The sequence below is a fragment of the Octopus sinensis genome, linkage group LG10, assembly GCF_006345805.1.
Source record: "Octopus sinensis linkage group LG10, ASM634580v1, whole genome shotgun sequence".
Lineage (NCBI taxonomy): Eukaryota > Metazoa > Mollusca > Cephalopoda > Octopoda > Octopodidae > Octopus > Octopus sinensis.
The window spans coordinates 20317183-20337601 of record NC_043006.1 but is presented as its reverse complement, the minus strand read 5'-3'; the positions used below and the strand labels follow the sequence as shown (position 1 = coordinate 20337601).

At 35.9% G+C, this 20419-nt stretch overlaps 1 protein-coding gene across 8 annotated transcripts in view; it reads left to right on the top strand.

Moving 5' to 3' along the window:
• The window catches only part of LOC115216527 (microtubule-associated serine/threonine-protein kinase 3), a 266227-nt gene that overhangs the window by 236738 nt on the left and 9070 nt on the right, over positions 1–20419 (top strand). For 6 of the 8 annotated variants that reach the window (XM_029785977.2, XM_036506331.1, XM_036506333.1 and 3 more), the window contains 11 exons: positions 443–534; positions 1329–1409; positions 2822–2892; positions 4358–4474; positions 5146–5256; positions 6698–6925; positions 7557–7696; positions 8674–8924; positions 12266–12444; positions 13917–14249; positions 19742–19795. In XM_029785977.2, the coding sequence (XP_029641837.1) occupies positions 443–534; positions 1329–1409; positions 2822–2892; positions 4358–4474; positions 5146–5256; positions 6698–6925; positions 7557–7696; positions 8674–8924; positions 12266–12444; positions 13917–14249; positions 19742–19795 (1657 nt within the window). The remainder of the gene's footprint in view (positions 1–442; positions 535–1328; positions 1410–2821; positions 2893–4357; positions 4475–5145; positions 5257–6697; positions 6926–7556; positions 7697–8673; positions 8925–12265; positions 12445–13916; positions 14250–19741; positions 19796–20419) is intronic. The other 2 variants (XM_029785979.2, XM_029785980.2) reach the window with 2 other exon arrangements.

Genomic DNA, 20419 nt, shown 5'->3' with positions numbered 1-20419 from the left:
TATTTCGATTTGTTGTGAAGTTTGGTTGCTGTCTTTTGTTGTATTAGTGTTTGTATTGTGCGTTCTGTGCTTTTTGTTTGGGATCCAGCCTGTTGTGATAGTTGTTTATTTTATTGGACCCTTTTTGTATAGAGCCTGGCAGAATCATTAGCACTCCGGGGCGAAATGCTTCACGGTATTTCGTCTGCCGTTATGTTCTGAGTTCAAGTTCCGCCGAGGTTGACTTTGCCTTTCATCCTTTCGGGGTCGATAAATTAAGTACCAGTTACGCACTGGGGTCGATGTAATCGACTTAATCCCTTTGTCTGTCCTTGTTTGTCTCCTCTATGTTTAGCCCCCTGTGGGCAATAAAGAAATAAATTATTATTATTATTGTTATTATTATTATTATTATTATTATCATTATTATTATTATTATTATTATCATTATTATTATTATCAGAAAAACTTCTGTATGGTAATGGAATATGTGGAAGGAGGAGATTGTGCTACGCTGTTGAAGTTTACAGGTGGACTGCATTTGGACCTTGCCAGGTAAAAAACCCTGCTGTTACTTAAATCCTAATATATCCCCCCCACACACACACACATACACTTATTAATTTCTAATATCACTCTCATTGCTACTCACATACCTACCTCCCTCAATGGCTAATTGGTCAGTGTTATTAGTTGAAACCAACCAACAAACTGATCAGTGTTGTTAGTCTTTACCTAGTGTTGTTGACTATAGGCATAGCAGTGGCTGTGTGGTAAGTAGCTTGCTTATGAACCACATGGTTCTGGGTTCAGTCCCACTGCATGGCACTTTGGGCAAGTGTCTTCTACTATAGCCTTGGGCCAACCAAAGCCTTGTGAGTGGATTTGGTAGATGGAAACTGAAAGAAGCCCGTCGTACATATATATATATATATATGTATATATATGTGTGTGTGTGCATATGTTTGTATGTCTGTGTTTGTTCCCCCAACATCGCTCGACAACTGATGCTGGTGTGTTTACGTCCCCGTAACTTAGCGGTTCGACAAAAGAGACCGATAGAATAAGTACTAGGCTTATACAAAGAATAAGTCCTGGGGTCGATTTGCTCGACTAAAGGTGGGTACTCCAGCATGGCCACAGTCAGATGACTGAAACCAGTAAAAGAGTATAGCTAGTCGCTAGCCAGTGATGCTGGCTGGCCAACAAACTGGTCATTATTATTAGTCAAAGCCAGCCGCTCAATCTTGCTTAAATGATTTTTGTTTTAAGAGTGTGGAAAGAAATGTTACATCAGTGTTTATACTTTTCTCCTTTGTGTAGTGATGTTATTATGTTCTTGTTTACAGGATGTATTTTGCCGAAACAGTGCTTGCTCTGGAATACCTTCACAGTTATGGGATTGTACACAGAGATTTAAAACCTGATAAGTAAGTATCCTTTATCCATGACGATGATGACGATGCTTTTTTTTCAATAGCAGTTCTACTACACTGTTGGTTAAATATAGATTTCTTTCAACTAGTCAGTTGGACAACTGTTATGGGATGAGTTCATGAGTTCATTGTTTAACCCTTTAGGGTTCAGATTAATTTGTCAAATGTTATGCCTATCTGTTCACATTAATTTTGATTTATTGAGGTTCAAGGCGGGTGTCCACAATATTTGCTTCTAACTTTGTTAATTTTCTACATACAGATTTGAAATTTTGTAACTGGGTGCTTATAAGCCAGTAGTTTATAGTTACATCTTTCTGGTTAAATTTTACTTTTATGGGGAGGTAAATTTAATTAACAGGTGTAAAAACAATAACATTATAAACAAACACTAAAATTCATATTCTTAACACATCTTACCTGTTGAGAGTATAAGAGGAATCAGATGCTGTGTGCAACAGAGAAGACTAGGTGTGGACATGTGATGTGTCTAAAGGATGACAGTTTGGTAAAGAACTATTGAGTGGTCCAAGTGGAAGAAACCTGTGCAAAGGAGGACCAAGGGAGATATGGAAACAAATGGTGAAAGATAATCTCAGGAAACTGAATCTCATGAAGATGGTATCAAAGAACCCCATGTAGCAAGCCTGTTGTGCTAAGGAAAACTGGTCCAGTCTATACAAGCATGGGAAAATGTTATGAAATTATGATAATGATATTCACAAACTTTGTATGAGAGGATTGATCACATATTTTTGGTAGTTATTTGATCTGTAAAAGGATAGAAGTTGGGATCCAGTATAATATTTAAACTCAGCATAGCTGAAACTTAACTACTGTTTGACTCGAGCATCTGTGCTCTCTTTGCCTTCTTCTCTACATATAAAATATTGATGGCATTTTTTTTTTTTCTTCTAAACTTACCTGTCAGTTATTAAGATTATGTTCTTTTTTGTTGTGATGTTATTCTTGTATTTAAATTTAGTTAGATCAACAAAACTTCAATCTGACAATGGTAGAAATAATTACAATGATGACAGGTTTTATCCTGCTTGTTGTTAGTGTCTCTTTATCTGATGCCTGAAGACTTTAAACTTATTTTAAATTATGGCAGAAATTTCTAGATATGAATCAAGAGGCTGACATAAGTGGAATTACATTTGTTGCTATTCTACAATTCAAAAGGATTTGATTGACATTTTTAATATTGAAGCTTAAGTTATGTGTTACATAATCTACAAAGATTAATTTCTATTCTAAAGAAAGTTATACATTGGCACTGTTTATAGATTGTGCTGCTGTAGTCTTAGTTATTATTTTATTGCTCATAAATTTCAAGGTTTATTGTCCCGCAGTCAGTTTGTAAAATTAGACACATCTCTCACCAAATACTTTTTTTTTTCCAGTTTGTTGATCACTGCCACAGGACATATAAAACTAACAGATTTTGGTTTATCTAAAGTTGGTTTGATGAGCTGTAAGTATTTATTGGTCATTCTTGTTTAATAAAATCTTCTGTCTGTGTCGTCATTTCCACCAACAATATAGTAAAGTCTTATAATGCAATTAGTAACAAAAAATCTTCGTTGGTATTCAAGTATATTTAACTTTGAATTTATTTGTTGTGTTGTTATGCCATAACATTATATACAGCTTACAAAAATATACAAATCTTAATAAAAGCATCATTGTAACATCCAGTTTCTCACCATAAAATTTTTAGTAGATTCTTTATTATAATCTTTGAGTTCCACTGTTAGAGCCTATAAAGCCAGGCTGGACATTTCTTCCTAATTATCCCTTTTCTCTCTGACCACCAAGACATTTCAGCACCAACTATTGAGGCATTTTTTACAAATTATATTTTTATCATGCTTTAAAAATTCTAAAATTTATTTAAATTTATCACATATTTTAAATATAAAAGAAAAGACTATACGAGTCGGTTCTAAAGATTTGCTGGCTTTGGGCAAAAGACAATACTGAAGGATCAGTTAATTATGATTTTATTCAACATAATTCCCCTCTCACATTCACACATTTATAATAATAATAATAATAATAATAAACATTGTGTACAATGCTCAGGTGCACTACAACTCATCTAAAGTGCATATATAATCAGGTGTAGTTTCGACGGATTTCGGAAAGCATGAGGGCCTTAAAGGATGCAGTGTCATGGCAGTCAACAACTGACGCAGGCAGTTTATTCCATGCTTCAGCAACTCTGAGCGTGAAGAAATATTTCCGAAAGTCATGGGAGCTGTGTTGTTTTCTGACTTTGTAGGCATGTCCACGTGTGTTAGACACCCCTTCGCTGTTTCTATAGCCTGTAAAAGAATTCAAACAGTTGGGCCTCCAACCAGGCCTTTTGCAATACCCTTTAAGCCAAGAACTTTTTAGCAACCCCTTTGTATATATAAATGTCGGTGTGACTGTGTGGTGGTTAAGAAGTATGCTTTGCAGCCATATGGTTTCAAGTGGGGTCCTACTTCATTGTGTGGCGCTTTGGCATTCAATACAGCCTGAGGCCAACCAACGCCATGTGAGCAGACTTGGTAGGTGGAAATTGCAGGAAGCCCACTATGTCTATGTGGGTGCATATGTGATTATATTCCCTGCAAATCAGTGTTGGTTTTAGCATCCGTTATTGACATTATGACCAGTTACTCTGCCCTTCCAATGACCTGGCAATAGGAAGAGCATCCGGCTATAAAAACCTGTTTCAAATAACATCCCCCATCTAAACAACCGATGTTGGTAGTGATCTAAACAACACATGGCGGGGGGGGGGGAGTGTAAAAAAAACAAAACAGTTTTCCTATTCTTTTAAAATACAAAAAAAAATTTGAAATTTAGGATTAAATTTTATTATTCTTTTATTTGTGTGCTCCTCATTTCTAATCCACTCCTAACTATTTTTTTTTCATCTCTTCATCTAGTGACTACAAATATGTACGAAGGAGCTGTTGATAAAGACTGTAAACAGTTCAAAGACAAACAAGTATTTGGCACTCCAGAATACATTGCGCCTGAGGTCATCTTAAGGCAAGGTTATGGTGAGTAGAATTAAAATTTTTCAACTTCTCCACTAATCCTTTAAACTAAACTATTATAACAGTTTTGTTTGTTTTTGCGGCTTACTTTCTTTTTTTTTCCTTTCTCCTCTTAGTCGACACTATTAGCTGTACTGATTACTAGAACTCCTAACACCATTGCCTACTTAGAGCTATTACTACCACTGGCTTTACTTAACCAAGTGTCATACTATGCTACAGCTTGTTACATTGTTCTCTCAAGTGGTTCCGTGACATTTCCCCTGTTAGGAGAAGACAAAAACATTTAGGAGGATTTTAACTCGTCACTTCTAGCTAATGAAACTTGTTTGACAGGCCAACAAGGTCACTTGGCTAGGTAAAAGTAGCAGCCAAATTTCATTCAAATCATAATGCACCATCTTATGAAAGGAAAGACACATTAGATGACATAATCTTAAATACCCTAGAAAGAGGGGATGATCATAACTGAAACACCTTTGATCATAGATCTGCTTGATTAAGACTGATTACAGAGCTAAACAACAACACTTTCCTACTTTGCATCATATAGGTTTATAAAAACTTTCACCTTTATCCCTAATTACATGTCCCGTTTCTTCTTTTGTCAAAGAAATGGGTTTTTTTTTTTACTGTTCTTTAATTAGAATTGTTTTTTGTTTCTTTTATTTCAGGAAAACCTGTTGATTGGTGGTCAATGGGGATAATCCTGTTCGAGTTTCTAACTGGATATGTTCCTTTTTTCGGGAAAACACCAGAAATCCTCTTTTCCCAAGTCATCAATGGTATGTTCTCAATACTATCTTTTGTTCCGTTTTTTTTCATAGTTGAGAATTTTAGTTACATGTCAGGGAGTCGCATGATCAAATTACTCGGTAATCTAGCTATTGAAATCTTTAACTCTTTAACATTCAGATTATACTGTCAAATGTAATGCTTTTTAATCTACCTTGTTTCTAGTTCATCCTGTATTATCTCATAGCTTTGAAATTTTGATGATGTGATTGTATATTTTTAGAAGGGCATTGCTGGGTAAGTGTGATAGGCTGCATCTGGCTGGTTACAACATATAACAAGTGGCATATTTGGGTTGGGTAAATGCTAAATGGTTAATACCTTAAGAAAGAGGGAACAACAGACATATATATGTATGTATAGTTAGTTGTCATTATTTTTGTTAACTATTCCTCTGAGATTTACAATATCCGTGCCTCATCATCAACATTGCTTTAAGCATCCGCTCCTCTATTCTTCCTTGAATTGAATGGAATTCATTGAGGCAGAATTTTTGTGGCTGGATGCCCTTTTTCTTGCTAGCAGTCACTGTTTCCAAGTCAGGTAATATTTCTCTGTGGTTAGATATGTTTTTCCATAGAAATTTGGAAACAAACAACATAGCCTGAATGGCATTGAAGCTTGTTGACAACCAACACATGACTCCTAGACAAGGGCGCACACACACACGCACATATGATGGGCTTCTTTCAGTTTCCATCTATCGCACACATCTACTTACAAAGCTTTGATCAACCTGGAGCTACAGGAGAAAAAATTTACCAAGTAACTGCACATTGGAACCGAACTTGAAACCACATGGGTCGGAAGCAAGCTTCTTAACCTCACAGCTACCTCTGTGCTTCCTTTTCCTATCAGTATTGACAGTAGTTTAGAAGTCCTTAAAATCCTTAAAAATGTTTTAGCCCGAAGGCCGTGGCCATGCTGGGGCATCATCGCTGGTTATTAAAGAATCCAGCAAATTTCTTTGCATATAATTATTTCAGTTATATTGATGATGTCCCTGGGATAGCATGATTCTCACAATACCTCTTCTCCAATTAAATAGGGTTAATAATACCTTCTACAGATGTATCAGCTCAATTAAATACAGTTAATGACACCTGTAGTTATATCAGCTCACCAAATAATCAAAACATTGACCCCAGCTATCATACTTTTATGACACGAATAAAATATTGATTGATTGATTTTTGTTCATTTTGTCCATGGCTGATTTCAAATTTTGCCAGGATCAACTTTACATTTCATCCACCACCACCACCACTACCCCATGGGTCACATTAGTAACAGCTATTTCTAACTTTGGCACAAGACCAGTAATTTTGCAGTATGGAGGTTTAGTCAGTTCTTACCACACAGCCACTCCTGCGCCTATTCGTAAATATTTATAAACCATCTAATTATTTCCTGTTTCATAATCTATTTCAGAACAATTTGAATGGCCACCAGAGAAAGAATTGAAAGTGCAGGATGAAGCTAAAGATTTAATAACTCAACTGCTCAGGAATAATCCAAGGGAGCGTATTGGCTCTGGTGGTGCCCACCAAGTGAAAGAACATGAATTCTTCCAGAGTGTAGACTGGGATGGATTGTTACGGCAGAAAGCTGAGTTTGTTCCACAATTAGACAGTGAAGAGGACACAAGCTACTTTGATAGTGAGTAGTTGACACTTTCATCATCATCCTCATCATTTAACACCTGCTTTTCTATGCTTAGATGGGTCTGACGGAATTTGAGGCAGATTTTCTACTGCTGGATGCTCTTCCTGCTGCCAACACTTATCTGTTTCTAAGCAAGATAATATTTACCCATGACCAGGCATGTCTTGGAAGATTGGAAACAAAGGGCCATGACACTCATTCACAACTATCATGTGCTATCACATGATATCAAGGCTACACACTCACACACATACATATCTATCTATATTTATTTCTTTACTGCCCACAAGGGGCTAAACATGGAGGGTACAAACAAGGACAGTCAAAGGGATTAAGCCGATTACATCGACCCCAGTGTGTAACTGGTACTTAATTTATCGACCCCCGAAAGGATGAAAGGCAAAATCGACCTCGGCGGAATTTGAACTCAGAACGTTACGGCAGACGAAATACCGCAAACCATTTCGCCCGGCGTGCTAATGTTTCTGCCAGCTCGCCGCCTTTTAATATCTATCTATCTATATTATTTAGTTAGTACCAGATGTTTAGTTTGGAGTTATCCAGTATATGTTAAATATAGTTGTGGATGGTTTAATCAGCTGTTGTTGTTCTTCTTCTTTTCTAGCCCGAACTGACCGCTATAGCCACCCTGACCTGGAAACTGAGGACACGGAAGATGATACGGATGACATCATGTTTCACAGCTTCTCATCTTGTTCTCCACGGTACAACAAACTCAGTTTGAAACTGGAGGATTCTCAAGAGGTAAGCAATGTTCAATATTTCAACTTTCCTTCATCCGCCAACCAGGACAACTACATCATTGAATAATTTAAGGATTTAACCTTTTACCTGTTTCCTGTATAGTTATATAATCACTGGTTATAAACATTACTACTATTTCCTCTGTTTTCAACTGTACGAAATAAAGTTAGATATTTCAAATGGAACAAAAGAAATCTTGGGACCCAAGGGAAATATTTTGTTTTTCTTGTTAGAATTGGTGAATCTCAAATCATTTATGAACACCTTTTACTTTCTTACTCACTTCAGCATCATCATCATCATCATCATCATGTCACCCCTCCTCTTCCCTACCTCCTATTCATTCATAGTTCTTCTTCATTCATTATCTTCGCCACCTCACCCATTTCCTATCTATCACTCTCCCGTTTACTCATACAATCTTCACACTCATAGTTCTTCTGTCTTCATTCAGTTCTACTTGCCTTGTATCATGAAGGTGCATACAGGTGCCTCATCACTGCTATTTTTATCTCTTCCCTTCCCCCATCCTAATACTTTCCCATCCGGCCTCTTCTAAAATGTAAGCAAAATAGCCTTGTGATCCCTCTACAACAAGAGATCTATTTTCTTCTAGCCTCTTCTCGCTTACTTGAACCCCCTCATCATTGCACTTAACGCCATCTCTCTAAGAGTTTGTAGTCTTGCAAGCTACATAGCTACCTCACTAATGCTGATGGCTTGAGTAAAACATCCTGCAAACATTATGAAGTGGTTGGCATTAGGAAGGACATCTGGCTGTCAAACTATCCAATTCATGCCAGGATGGAACAAAGACCTTAAATGATGATGACGATGACTTCATTCACTTTTCCCTATTTCCATCTGTTGTTATCTGATTAGATTTTATTTTTGTAATGTTTAATAAGCATTTTATTTGTATTGTTTTTTTTTTTGTTTTTTTCATGAATTTGTGTCTTTTATAACTATTCTTGTAGGAGCGGAAAGATCGAAGGCGACACTCCAGCTCGGATGAAATTCGAACACGTTTGCTGGAGAAACAGGTTCTTGACCGGAAAGATTCCAATCAGTCAGAAAGTTCCGAGAGCTCAATAGAAGTACAACGTGTCCTCCGAATTAACAGTACAGGGAGCAGTTATGGAGACAGTCTGCTAGACATATCCAGTTCCAGTAGCAGGTTAGAACTCACACTGCGAGATGATGATATCTTTACTGCTGCCATAGATTGGTACGTTAGTCTGCTGCTGCTATTGTCTCTGCCAGCTTCATGCTTCCATCTCTTCCCATGCACACCCCACCAATCCTTTCCATCTAAATTTCTTCTCCCAACTCTTTGAGAAAAAGTATTACAGATTCAGCTCCATAATTATCTTTACCTTGAAATATTTTAAAATCCATAATTCATTTGTCCAAATTTTAGTTTCTGTGTTATAAAATTTGTTGATAATTAAATATTTGATAAGTTTTTTTTGATAATTTTCATTGATTACAATGAATTTATTGAAAACGAAAGATATCTTGAGAAAACTGAAGGGTTTTATATACATATTTAATCTTTCTTATATATGTTTGTGTATGTATGTGTATACATACATGTGTATATGCATATATATACATCTGTGACTGTATATATATATATATATATATATATATACTTCTTGTTTCAGTCATTTGACTGTGGCTGTGCTGGAGCACTGTCTGTAGTCAAAGAAACAACCCCTGGACTTATTCTTTGTTAGCTTAATACTTATTCTAGCAGTTTCTTTTGCCGAACTGCTAAGTGACAGGCACATAAACACACCAGCATCGGTTGTCAAACAATGGTGGTGGGGACAAACGAAGACACACAAATATGTACAGATATATGACTGGCCTGGTGCAGCCTTCGGGCTCCCCAGACCCCAGTTGAACCGTCCAACCCATGCTAGCATGGAAAACGGACGCTAAATGATGATGATGATATATATATACACATACATACACTCGACAGGCTTCTTTTCAGTTTCTGGCTACCAAATCCACTCATAAGGCTTCGGTCAGCCTAAGGCTATAGTGAAAGACACTTGCCCAAGGTGCCACACAGTGGGACTGAATCCGGAACCATGTGGTTGGGTAACAAGCTTCATACCACACAGCCACTCCTGTGCCTATATATTAATATATTTAAGTAGAAGCATATTAAAAATATTAAAGAAAATACTCTGTAATTTGATCATTGAAAAAAAAATCTCAATTTCAATAGAGTATTATATTTATATATTATAATTTATGTCGTAAATACACTGTAGTGAATTTACTTTTCGTCTTCAAGTGATTCTGAAATGCTTATCTTTTATTTTTGTGAGATCTGAAGTCAGTGGAGTTTACTTTCGTATAAAACTGGTATCATCAGCTCTATGTAAGCACTATCGTTCCCTATATCTGTTGTTGCCATGGAAAAGAATCATTGCATCCCCTGTAGCCATTCAAGAATATGCAATTTTTTTCTGTGTTTGCCTCTTCTTAAGCTTTTACTTTTCTGTGTGTTTTCTATCTTAGCAGTAACATCTAAGCAAAATTCTAGTTTATTGAAGAAAAATTGGCTTCAAAATTTATGCATTAATATTTTCTGTTTGACCATGAATTTTTTTATCTTTTCGTTGCATCTCTGTGGGCCGCTAGTTTTGTTATATTTATTTAACCCTTTCGTTACCAACCCGGCTGAAACCAGCTCTGGCTCTTTACTACAAATGTCTGGTTTTTCAAAAGTTCTGAATGAAAAATCTTCCACCAAACCTTAGTCACAATTTATGTCCCTAACTCTAGCTTAATGATAACGATGTTATTTTACTTAATTCTTTGTTATATTTAACATAATTGGAAGAAACACTGAGCATCTCAAAATAAATTCAGTAACGAAAGGGTTAATGTTTGTTGTTTATTTCTATTATAAACCAATAATTTTTCTTGTTGATGAATCAGATTGCTTCTTCATTTTAAACCAACAATTTTTCTTGGTGAATCTGCTTCATTAGTTGTTGGCTTTTAACCATCAGTTTTCTACATCCACAGTTATCTTCCTTGATATTTTCTGTCTGTTGAGATTTTGCTGTTTAACAAAAGACTCCTTCACTTTGCTTTTGCTTTCTCTATTGTGTGTGTGTGTGTTGAATTGACAAAATTGCTAGAACATTGATCAAAATACCTTGCTGAATTTGTTTTGGCTATTTACGTTCTGAGTTCAAATCCCACTGAGGTTAACTTCACATTTCATCCTTTTTTGATGGATGAAATAAAATACCAATTTCTTTATTACCCACAAGGGGCTAAAACACAGAGGGGACAAACAAGGACAGACATAGGTATTAAGTCGATTACATCGACCCCAGTGCGTAACTGGTACTTAATTTATCGACCCCGAAAGGATGAAAGGCAAAGTCGACCTCGGCGGAATTTGAACTCACAATGTAACGCAGACGAAATACTGCTACGCATTTCGCCTGGCGTGCTAACGTTTCTGCCAGCTCAATACCAGTCAAGCAATGGGGATTGGTGTAATCAGTTAACCCCCCTCCCCACATTTCTAAATTGCTGGCCTTATGCCTACAACCATTGTTTAATCCTTTAGTATTTAAACAAGTCATATCCAACCCAAATTATTCTACCTATTCTATGGTCAAAATGGCCAGATGTGGCCTCCCACACCAACCCTACAAAACAATAATCAGGTTGGTTGGCAGAATAAGTTGAGCATCAAACGAAATGCCTTGTAGCTTCTGTTCAGGCCCTCCATGTTCTGAGTTCACTTTTGCCTTTCATCCTTTTGGGGTTGATAAATAAAGTACCAATCAAGTACAAGGGATGATTTCATTGACTGACCCTCTCCCTCCCTACAAATTCAAGTCCTTGTGCCTAAACAAAAACAATTATTATTACTATTTTCATCAACAGTTGAACTTGTTAACAACAGCTTAAAATTTAGGTCTCTATGTGTACATGTTTGTGTTAACATGTGTGTGTGTGTTATAAAACAGTTAAACGAGAGCTTTCTTTTGAATTAATTTTTGATAAATAATTAACTACATTTTACAAAATGAATTTCTTGTCTCTTAAACATTAGCTGTGGCATTATTAAACAGATGTTGTAGTTGTTTTGTTATAGATATTCTTATAGTATGTTCTTTTGATCACTTATATAATGTGTTTGTATATATACATATATATATATATATATATATATATATATAAAATATATATTTGTATATTACATGTTTTTATACATCATATAACTTAGATCATATATTACCGCTTTCTCCCATTCTAGTGGGGTTTTCAAATCGAACTAAAGCCCCACTAGAATGGGAGAAAGCGCTAATATATGATCTAAGTTATATGATGTGTAAAAAACATGTAATATACAAATAAATATCTGTAAATATAAAACCATCCAAATTTCTGAGTACCTCATTTCTTCTAATATAAAATATCTGTACATCATCTCCAAACCTTCCAATATATATATATGTTTTCTTGTTTTGTGTGTGTGTTTGCTGGGTTTTAATCTCTTTCTGTTTTCTTTTGTTCTTACAGTGAACAGCCAGCTCAGGTTTGCGAGACAGAAAAGACTACGAGCACAACAAAGTCTTCCTTGTCGTCAACCACGCCACAAACCCAGCAACAGCCACCACAACAACAGCAGCAGCAGCAGCAACAGATACCCAAATTCTCTATCTCGACTGCATGTGACGCCGATATTCCTCCTTCCAAAGGTTAGTTCACCAATGCTTGGCCAGTGATATTACAGTCCACGTAAAAGCACCATCCGTTCGTGTCCGTTTGCCAGCCTCGCCTGGCCCCCGTGCCGGTGGCACATAAAAGCACCATCCGTTCGTGGCCGTTTGCCAGCTCCGTCTGGCACCTATGCGGGTGGCACGTAAAAAGCACCCACTACACTCACGGAGTGGTTGGCGTTAGGAAGGGCATCCAGCCGTAGAAACACTGCCAGATCAGACTGGGCCTGATGCGGCCTTCCGGCTTCACAGACCCCAGTTGAACCGTCCAACCCATGCTAGCATGGAAAGCGGACGCTAAATGATGATGATAACATCATCTTCATCAGGTATTATCATCTACTTCCAAGCAGATTAAATACCAGCTGTCCCTATCTCAGATGTTCCTGTGATCACCTTATGCTTTCACAGTATTTCAATTCATCCATTCACATAATTCTCAGGTTCCTCCCCAACATTCTTTCCTCCAATTCCCCTCTGTCTTTGTAACCCCTCCAGGTTTCACTTTGAACACTACTCCCAGCACTCTGGAATTCCTTCTCTGGTCATGTCTCCCCACGAGGCCAATAATCAGTGGTATTTCAGTGATGAAATAATGAAATTATTGTATACAGTGCTCAGGTGCACCACAACTTGTTAGAAAGTGCGTACAAAGTATATGCAGTAACGTATAAAGTCTGGAAAGCGAACAGTGTATGAGTCAGATACATGCTTGTGTGTGTATGGAGGAGAGAAAATCAGGTGTAGTGTTGGCGAATCTCAGAAAGCGTGGAAGTTTTGAAGGATGCAGTGCTCCGACAACTAACAACTGATGCTGGCAGTTTGTTCCATGCTTCAGCAACTCTCAGCGTGAAAAAATGTTTCCTAAAGTCATGGGAGCTGTGCTGTTTTCTGACTTTGTAAACATGTCCATGGGTGTTAGACGGGTGGAGTTTGAAAAGGTGCTCAGAGTTATTGTTTATAAGATGGTAAATAATTTTATGGGTGTCTGCCAAGTCAGCTGCCAGACGTCGGAGTTTCAATGTGTCCATGCCCAGGGAAGTAAGGCATTCAGAATATGCCTTACTGGCTAACAATCTCAGGAAGCATGGAAGTTTTGAAGGATGCAGTGCTCCGACAACTAACAACTGATGCCAGCCATTTGTTCCATGCTTCAGCAACTCTCAGCGTGAAAAAATGTTTCCTAAAGTCATCCTCTCTCTTTATATTTTGATGTGGCATAGTTTACAATGGACTACACTATCCAATGTCTTTGTTTTTTTTTTTGACTGTCTGGGTTTTATTTGTGAGAGATCTGACTGCTATATTTAGCAGATCAAGTAATAGATCAGTTGGTTTCATGCTTTTAGACTCTCTCTCTCTTCTCCTTTCTGCCTTTTTTGTTTCTCCCACCTCTTTTTCTTATATACCTGATGGGTTTCTCTTCATTTCTTTCGTTATTCTTCTTACAGAACTCTCTCCAGTTGATGAGATTGACAATAAAGACAGTGGAACCGGCTCAGGGAGGAGTAAGGCAACCGCCACGACAACTACTACCACTACTACTACTACCACTGCTGTCACCACAACAACAGCCACTGCAGTGTCTTTGGTTGGCGGTGAGAGTGTAGAACGCACAACTAACAGCACGCCATTAGTTACCACTGCATCCTTTAAAGCTGCTACCAGCGTCGTCCCGTCCACTTATAGCGAGAGGACTAGGACTTCTGGTAGTAACGAGGACGTCGTGAAACTACAGAAGTCAGCTTCAGCTAGCGCCCTCACACTACTAGTGCATTCTATAGGTCAGTCAGCCTTCTTTATCTCATCGCTTTTCTTCCTTTATGTGTGTATGTGTGTGTTCCTGCATTCTTGTCGAATCTTAGATAAACAAGATGAAAAAAAAAAAAGGCTCTTTACAATTAAATAAATGCATTTGAATAACTATACAAATGTCTATTAAATAAATTTTTTAAAATCTATTGAAATATATATGCGAGATGAGGACAGCTTCCCGCTGCTCACATAATTACTTTCTCTCTGTTTTTTCAGTCATTTCTGTTTGAAATATATCTGTTTGTAGAGAACAGAGTACAGGGAGAAATGGTTTCTTTATAGAAAGTTTTATCATCAAGGTTGGACTTGTAAACCTTTGATAAAAAATAATAATAATAATAATAATAAAACAATCCTAATATAAATAAATAGCTATGTTAAATATATGCTTTGTATTATTACACTCCTAACCAATATGATTATATGCATGTGTATATATATAGATATATATATATATATATATATATATATATATATATATTTATTTATTTATATATATTATATAGAGGGTACTATTATTCATAGGTACTGCACGCTAGGAGGGACTCTTGCAGTCAAAACTACTAAAATAAACAAATTGTACCGAATACAAAACTTCAAAGCAAGTCATTTAAAAACAGAATTTAGTTACATATCACCTGTGATTTCGCAATATATATAATATAAATATATATTATATAATATAAATAATATTATATTATATAATATAAATAAATATTTTCAAAGTGGAAAAATTTACGGATTTTTTTCTCTTACGAGGTTTTTCACGCTAACTACTGATAATTTCTTATAAAGATTTTATCCTTAATTTTAAATTTATATATATATATATATATATATATATATATATAATATATATATATATATATGCGTGTGTATATATGTATATATATATTTTAATAATCAACGTAAGTTACTGAGTGACTCAAGGGCCAAGAGTCGTGTGCATTGTGCCAATGCACAAAACTTTCAACCCTTGAGTCACTCTGTAACATCTGTTGATTATAAATAATAAAATATATATATATATATATACTCGCGTTTTGAGTTCTAGAGTTTTCTTTTTCTTTTTGCATATACATATATCAGGTGTATTAGTGAGGGATTATCAATCCATCGTAATTGAAAGGTACAGTCTTGTCACACTGTACAGTCTTGTCATGCTGACTCTGCCTGAGAATTGCATTAAGGGTACGTGTGTCTGTGGTATAATCAGCCACTCATACAATAATTCAAATAGGGTTGAGTTGTTCAAACAACTCAACTCATGGTTTGAAATTCTAACCAAGATCCTTTCATCTTATATATATATATATATATATATATATATATAATTATCTAAATCAGTATGATTCAGCCCCCTGGAACTAGCAGTTTCATGGGTTCACTACAAGAACCTCACTGAGCTGTGGTGGCTGAAAGTAGAGATTCAGAAAGCCCAACAAGCTAGGTTCTTGTAATAAGCCTAAATAATATATGTAACTCGTAGTAAATGTGCTGAGTACATCTTTCTTTCCTTTGTCCACTCATATATATCATCATCATCGTTTAGCGTCCGCTTTCCATGCTAGCATGAGTTGGACAAACTATATATATATTGTAAGGATTATTACGAAGTAACTAAGGCTTTTAAAGACCATCAAGTGTTCATTAGGGCCCAAGCTTTCCCCTGTTGATCAAATTTCTTCCCTACCAATCTGTTAGCACCATATGCTAGACTTGAACACTAACCCCTTATGTTACTGAACTACTCTCACTTACTAGTTCTAGCTTCTTTGGAGGATCTAAGATGAACCAGAGTTTAGTAAAAATATGATTGGTATAATGCCTCTGGCCTCTCTGACGTTTCAGGGGGTTCAGAGAGGAAAAAAAATGATGCTTGGATTTGCTTCATTTGATCACATACTGTTCATTATGATCCCAAAAAGCATTTGGCTGGTCAGCAGAACATTCTGTGGTCATACAGAACTGGTCAATGAAAGTTTTTGCAGGAGAGTTAACCTCTGTAAACGATATTGAATATAGTAAACACTGGTTAAGCCTTGTCTATGTTGGCCACTTCAGTTCTTTTTCAAAGCTGGGATGTTGGATGTAGAAATAAAAGGATTCATTTGTTTCAACTAAAACTGTTGAATTGACATAGTTCTGAAATGCTTGGTATTTCTGGAAATGGACAGATTGTCCAGGCATTCAGGGATATCTTTTCAAGATTGACAGATTGTTCTGACATCCTGGGTATTTCTGAAAATCTACAGTTTGTTCAGATAACCTGGATATATCTGAAAATAGTTTGTTCTGACATCCTGGATATCTTTGGAAATTGACAGATTGTCCTTAATAATTTAGATAATTCTGGAAATGGACAGGTCATTGTGACATCCTGAATGTTTCTAGAAACAAACAGATTGTCCTGACATTCTGGGTATGTCTTTGAATCAACTAATTATTTTAACATGCTGCATAGTTCTGGAAATTGATAGATTGTTCAGACATTCCTGATACTTCAAGAAATTTATAAAATATCCTGACATTTTGGACATTTCTGAAAATGAACTGATTATTCTGACATTATTGGTATTTTGGAAATTCAAGCTTTTCTTCTGTCTGTTTTTACCTTTTTTCATAGTCTTATGGCTAAGCTGGACCATTTTATGTTAGTCTTTAATTGATTGATTTTTTAACTTATTAGGGCTTACTTATTAGGTTGCTGTCATGACATTACCGCTTTCGGGTCATTTAGTCTGTTATATATCTATTTCTTCACTGAGATAACACATCAGCTAAATTACTGTTAGAACGTTGTTACTGGAATCTCAGTATTGAGAATATGACACCTGTTATGATATCACAAGTTTGATAGGATAAAGAAACAGCCTTCGTATTATCTGTTTTATATTATTGACAAAGATGTATTAACATAGCATTGTTGCAATGACACAGTATTTATTGAAATGGTACCATATCAGGGTAACTTCACCCTTAAAATAGCACATGACACTGTTGCTCTGAGTGTACATGCATGTGTGTGTGTCTGTCTGTTTTGTATGTAGTGATTTTAATTTTTACTTATGGCTGCTAATAACTGATAATGGTGAAGAGAATATACAAAATTATATATATATATATTCATTTTGAGCAACAGAAACAGTATTAGTTCAAAATAGCAATCTGTCTATCATTCTTGAAGCAGATACATTGATGAAAGCCTTATAAACTGTATACACACATTTCTGTTTATTTAATATTCTAAGGTAATATTCTAAAATAAAGCGAATTTTTTTTTTCCATCACTCTCTCAGCACAAATTCTTATATTCGGTGAAGTTCACTTCTGGTTGTTATTGTTTTTATCCTTGAATCATGATTTTCATTTCTTTTTTTATGTGACTAAACTTTTATCTCTGTTCAGCTCTGAGGTCAGCAAAACAGTTCTGTTCAATTAGTCTTGTAGCCAACAAATTTTCTCTTGTCTCCTTAGTTGTAGTCCATATAAAAATAATAATAATAATAATAATTGTGTACAGTGCTCAGGTGCACTACAACTCATCTAAAGTGTATATATAATCAGGTGTAGTTTCGGCGGATTTATGCCAGTCTAGTAGAATGGTGTGTGTGTGTTTTTATATATACACATATAACTACAGATAGCTAACAAGCATAAAGACATATGCAAATTATTAGAAAACGGTAGAGTGTGAAAATTTGTATAATGCCCATTTTAATCCATTAAGGGGAGTTATATGCCCTAATGTTAGACTATTTTTTGTAGTCAGTATATGGTGAAAGCTTTTAATTCTGTAAAGATATTTATTACATGATAACAGATTGTGTATACATGAAGTTTGCTCTTGATGTACAGAGAAATATATACGTATGGTATGGTATGGTGGTGTGAATGTGCATGTGTATATGTATGTATGTGCGTGTGTGTGTGTATATATATATATATATGACATGATATAGGTAGTTAGGTAAATCCTGGCTGTTTCCTCTTGAAGCACATCTGCTTGTATCCATAGTATTAAAATTGGAAATTGTGGAAATATTATTTGCGGAGTTATTGTAAAACAAAACAGAAAAGTGGAAATGGTTTGGTATTATTGATAAAAAATACAAAAAAATTTCCACTGGATGTTGCCAGCGCCGCCCCGACTGGCCTCCATGCCGGTGGCATGTAAAAAGCACCATCCGATTGTGGCCGTTGCCAGCCTCACCTGGATCTCCGCACGTAAAAAGCACCACCTGATCGTGGCCGTTTGCCAGCCTCGCCTGGCCTCCATGCCGGTGGCACATAAAAAGCACCCACTACACTCACGGAGTGGTCGGCGTTAGGAAGGGCATCCAGCCGTAGAAACACTGCCAGATCAGACTGGGCCTGGTGCAGCCTTCTGGCTTCCCAGACCCCAGTTGAACCATATAAGAGTACTACATCATCTTTATTACTGTTTCCAGTTTCACTTTGAATACTTCCATTGACTCTTATACAAGCTGAAATAGTGTACATATAGTACTCTTAATGTACACTATGTATATTGCTTTATCATCAAAATAAGCTTTCCCATAGAAACTTCTTCTTATTGACCCTTGCACTGTCTCAAGCAAATTTAATCCCATATGTTTTATAAAGTATCTCAGCTATTTCTATCTATTTATTGTTTCGATGATGGCTTAGCTAGCCAAAACTTTGAAGTCACTGTCAACAACATTTTTGAATAAGAATTATGTATATGAGCAATAGAGCCAGTATTAGTTCAAAATAGTGATCTGTATATCATACTTAAAGCTTATACATTTTTGAAAGCCTAATTAACTGCAGTGTTCATCTCAAGAAAGCATCTCTTAGAGATGTACAGTGTTAAAAAAACAGAAATATATCAATAACAGATGAAATTGTCCAACCTTCAGTGGCTCTTTCTATCTCATCATTCATCTAGCTGTAGATAAAGACACGCAGCCCATCTCTTTCTGTGTCGCTAAAAGACTGCTATCAGCAGATGTCTTTAGCTTAACATAATTCTTAAGTTCAAGTATTTCATGTCAAACTATTCCAAGTTCTTTAAATCACCACCTGAAGACTAAAGACACAATTTTCAGTAATTCTGCCACTTAGATTATTTTCCAGCATACAAGTTGATATAGTGGTAAACATGTAGTGTAAACATTTAAACATCATCACTATCTTTCCAAATCCTGCTGCATTTCACATGGAATTTATGTTCCTCCAAAGTTGTCATGAAATCAAATGGCCTTTTTGGGGCTGAAAATTTTGATCTGAAAAATTGGACTTTTGTATGCTGGAAAATACAATTTCTAAAACTTTAAATGAATGAAAACTTACAATAAATGTTTGCCTCTTATTAAGCTATTTTGAGAAGACTTTTGTTTTTTCATTCTTCACCTTATTTCATCAAGATTAGTTTTCTTTTAAGATGTTGTTGATTCTGTGTGTGCATTTTCTCCAGGTCATCCATTGGATAACTCCGGGGAACTGACTAAGCGTAGACTCTTCTTCCCAGGTATATTTCTTAAACAGCCACCCCTCATACTCCTTTATTCCATTTCAACTGTTTGAGACTCTTGTGTGGCGATCGCTGCCTGTCTTCTTCTGTTGTCACCAGAACCCCTACACTGTTTGTTTGATTTTTTTTTTATATTTATTTCTCTTCAATATTTTTTGTTTTTTTTTTTTTACAGAAAATTATTGCTTCATCCCCAGATTTATTGCAATTTAGCTTGTTTTATCAAATCTAATTTCTTTTTTGTTAATCATTTTCACTCCTTCCCTGTCCCCATTCAAATATATTAGTCTGGCCAAACTTGGCTATTTGTAGAATTTTACCATTCCTTAGAGTAATTCCTATTTCAGCTGTTTTCCTTCTGTTCTATGCATGTCTTCAATAAGAGAACACTCATTTCTTACTTATTCTCTCTCTCTCTCTTACACACACACACATAAACCATACACTCTATCATACATACCCACACTCAAATATTCATGCATGATCAAAATATATTCATTTCATCTATGCATTCTGGCTTAATGTTTTTATCTATCTCAACACTGGTAAACTAACCTGGGAAAATTGCATGTGAATATTTATAACTCTTAACAAGTGTTTTTGATTTCGGCAGAAGGTTAC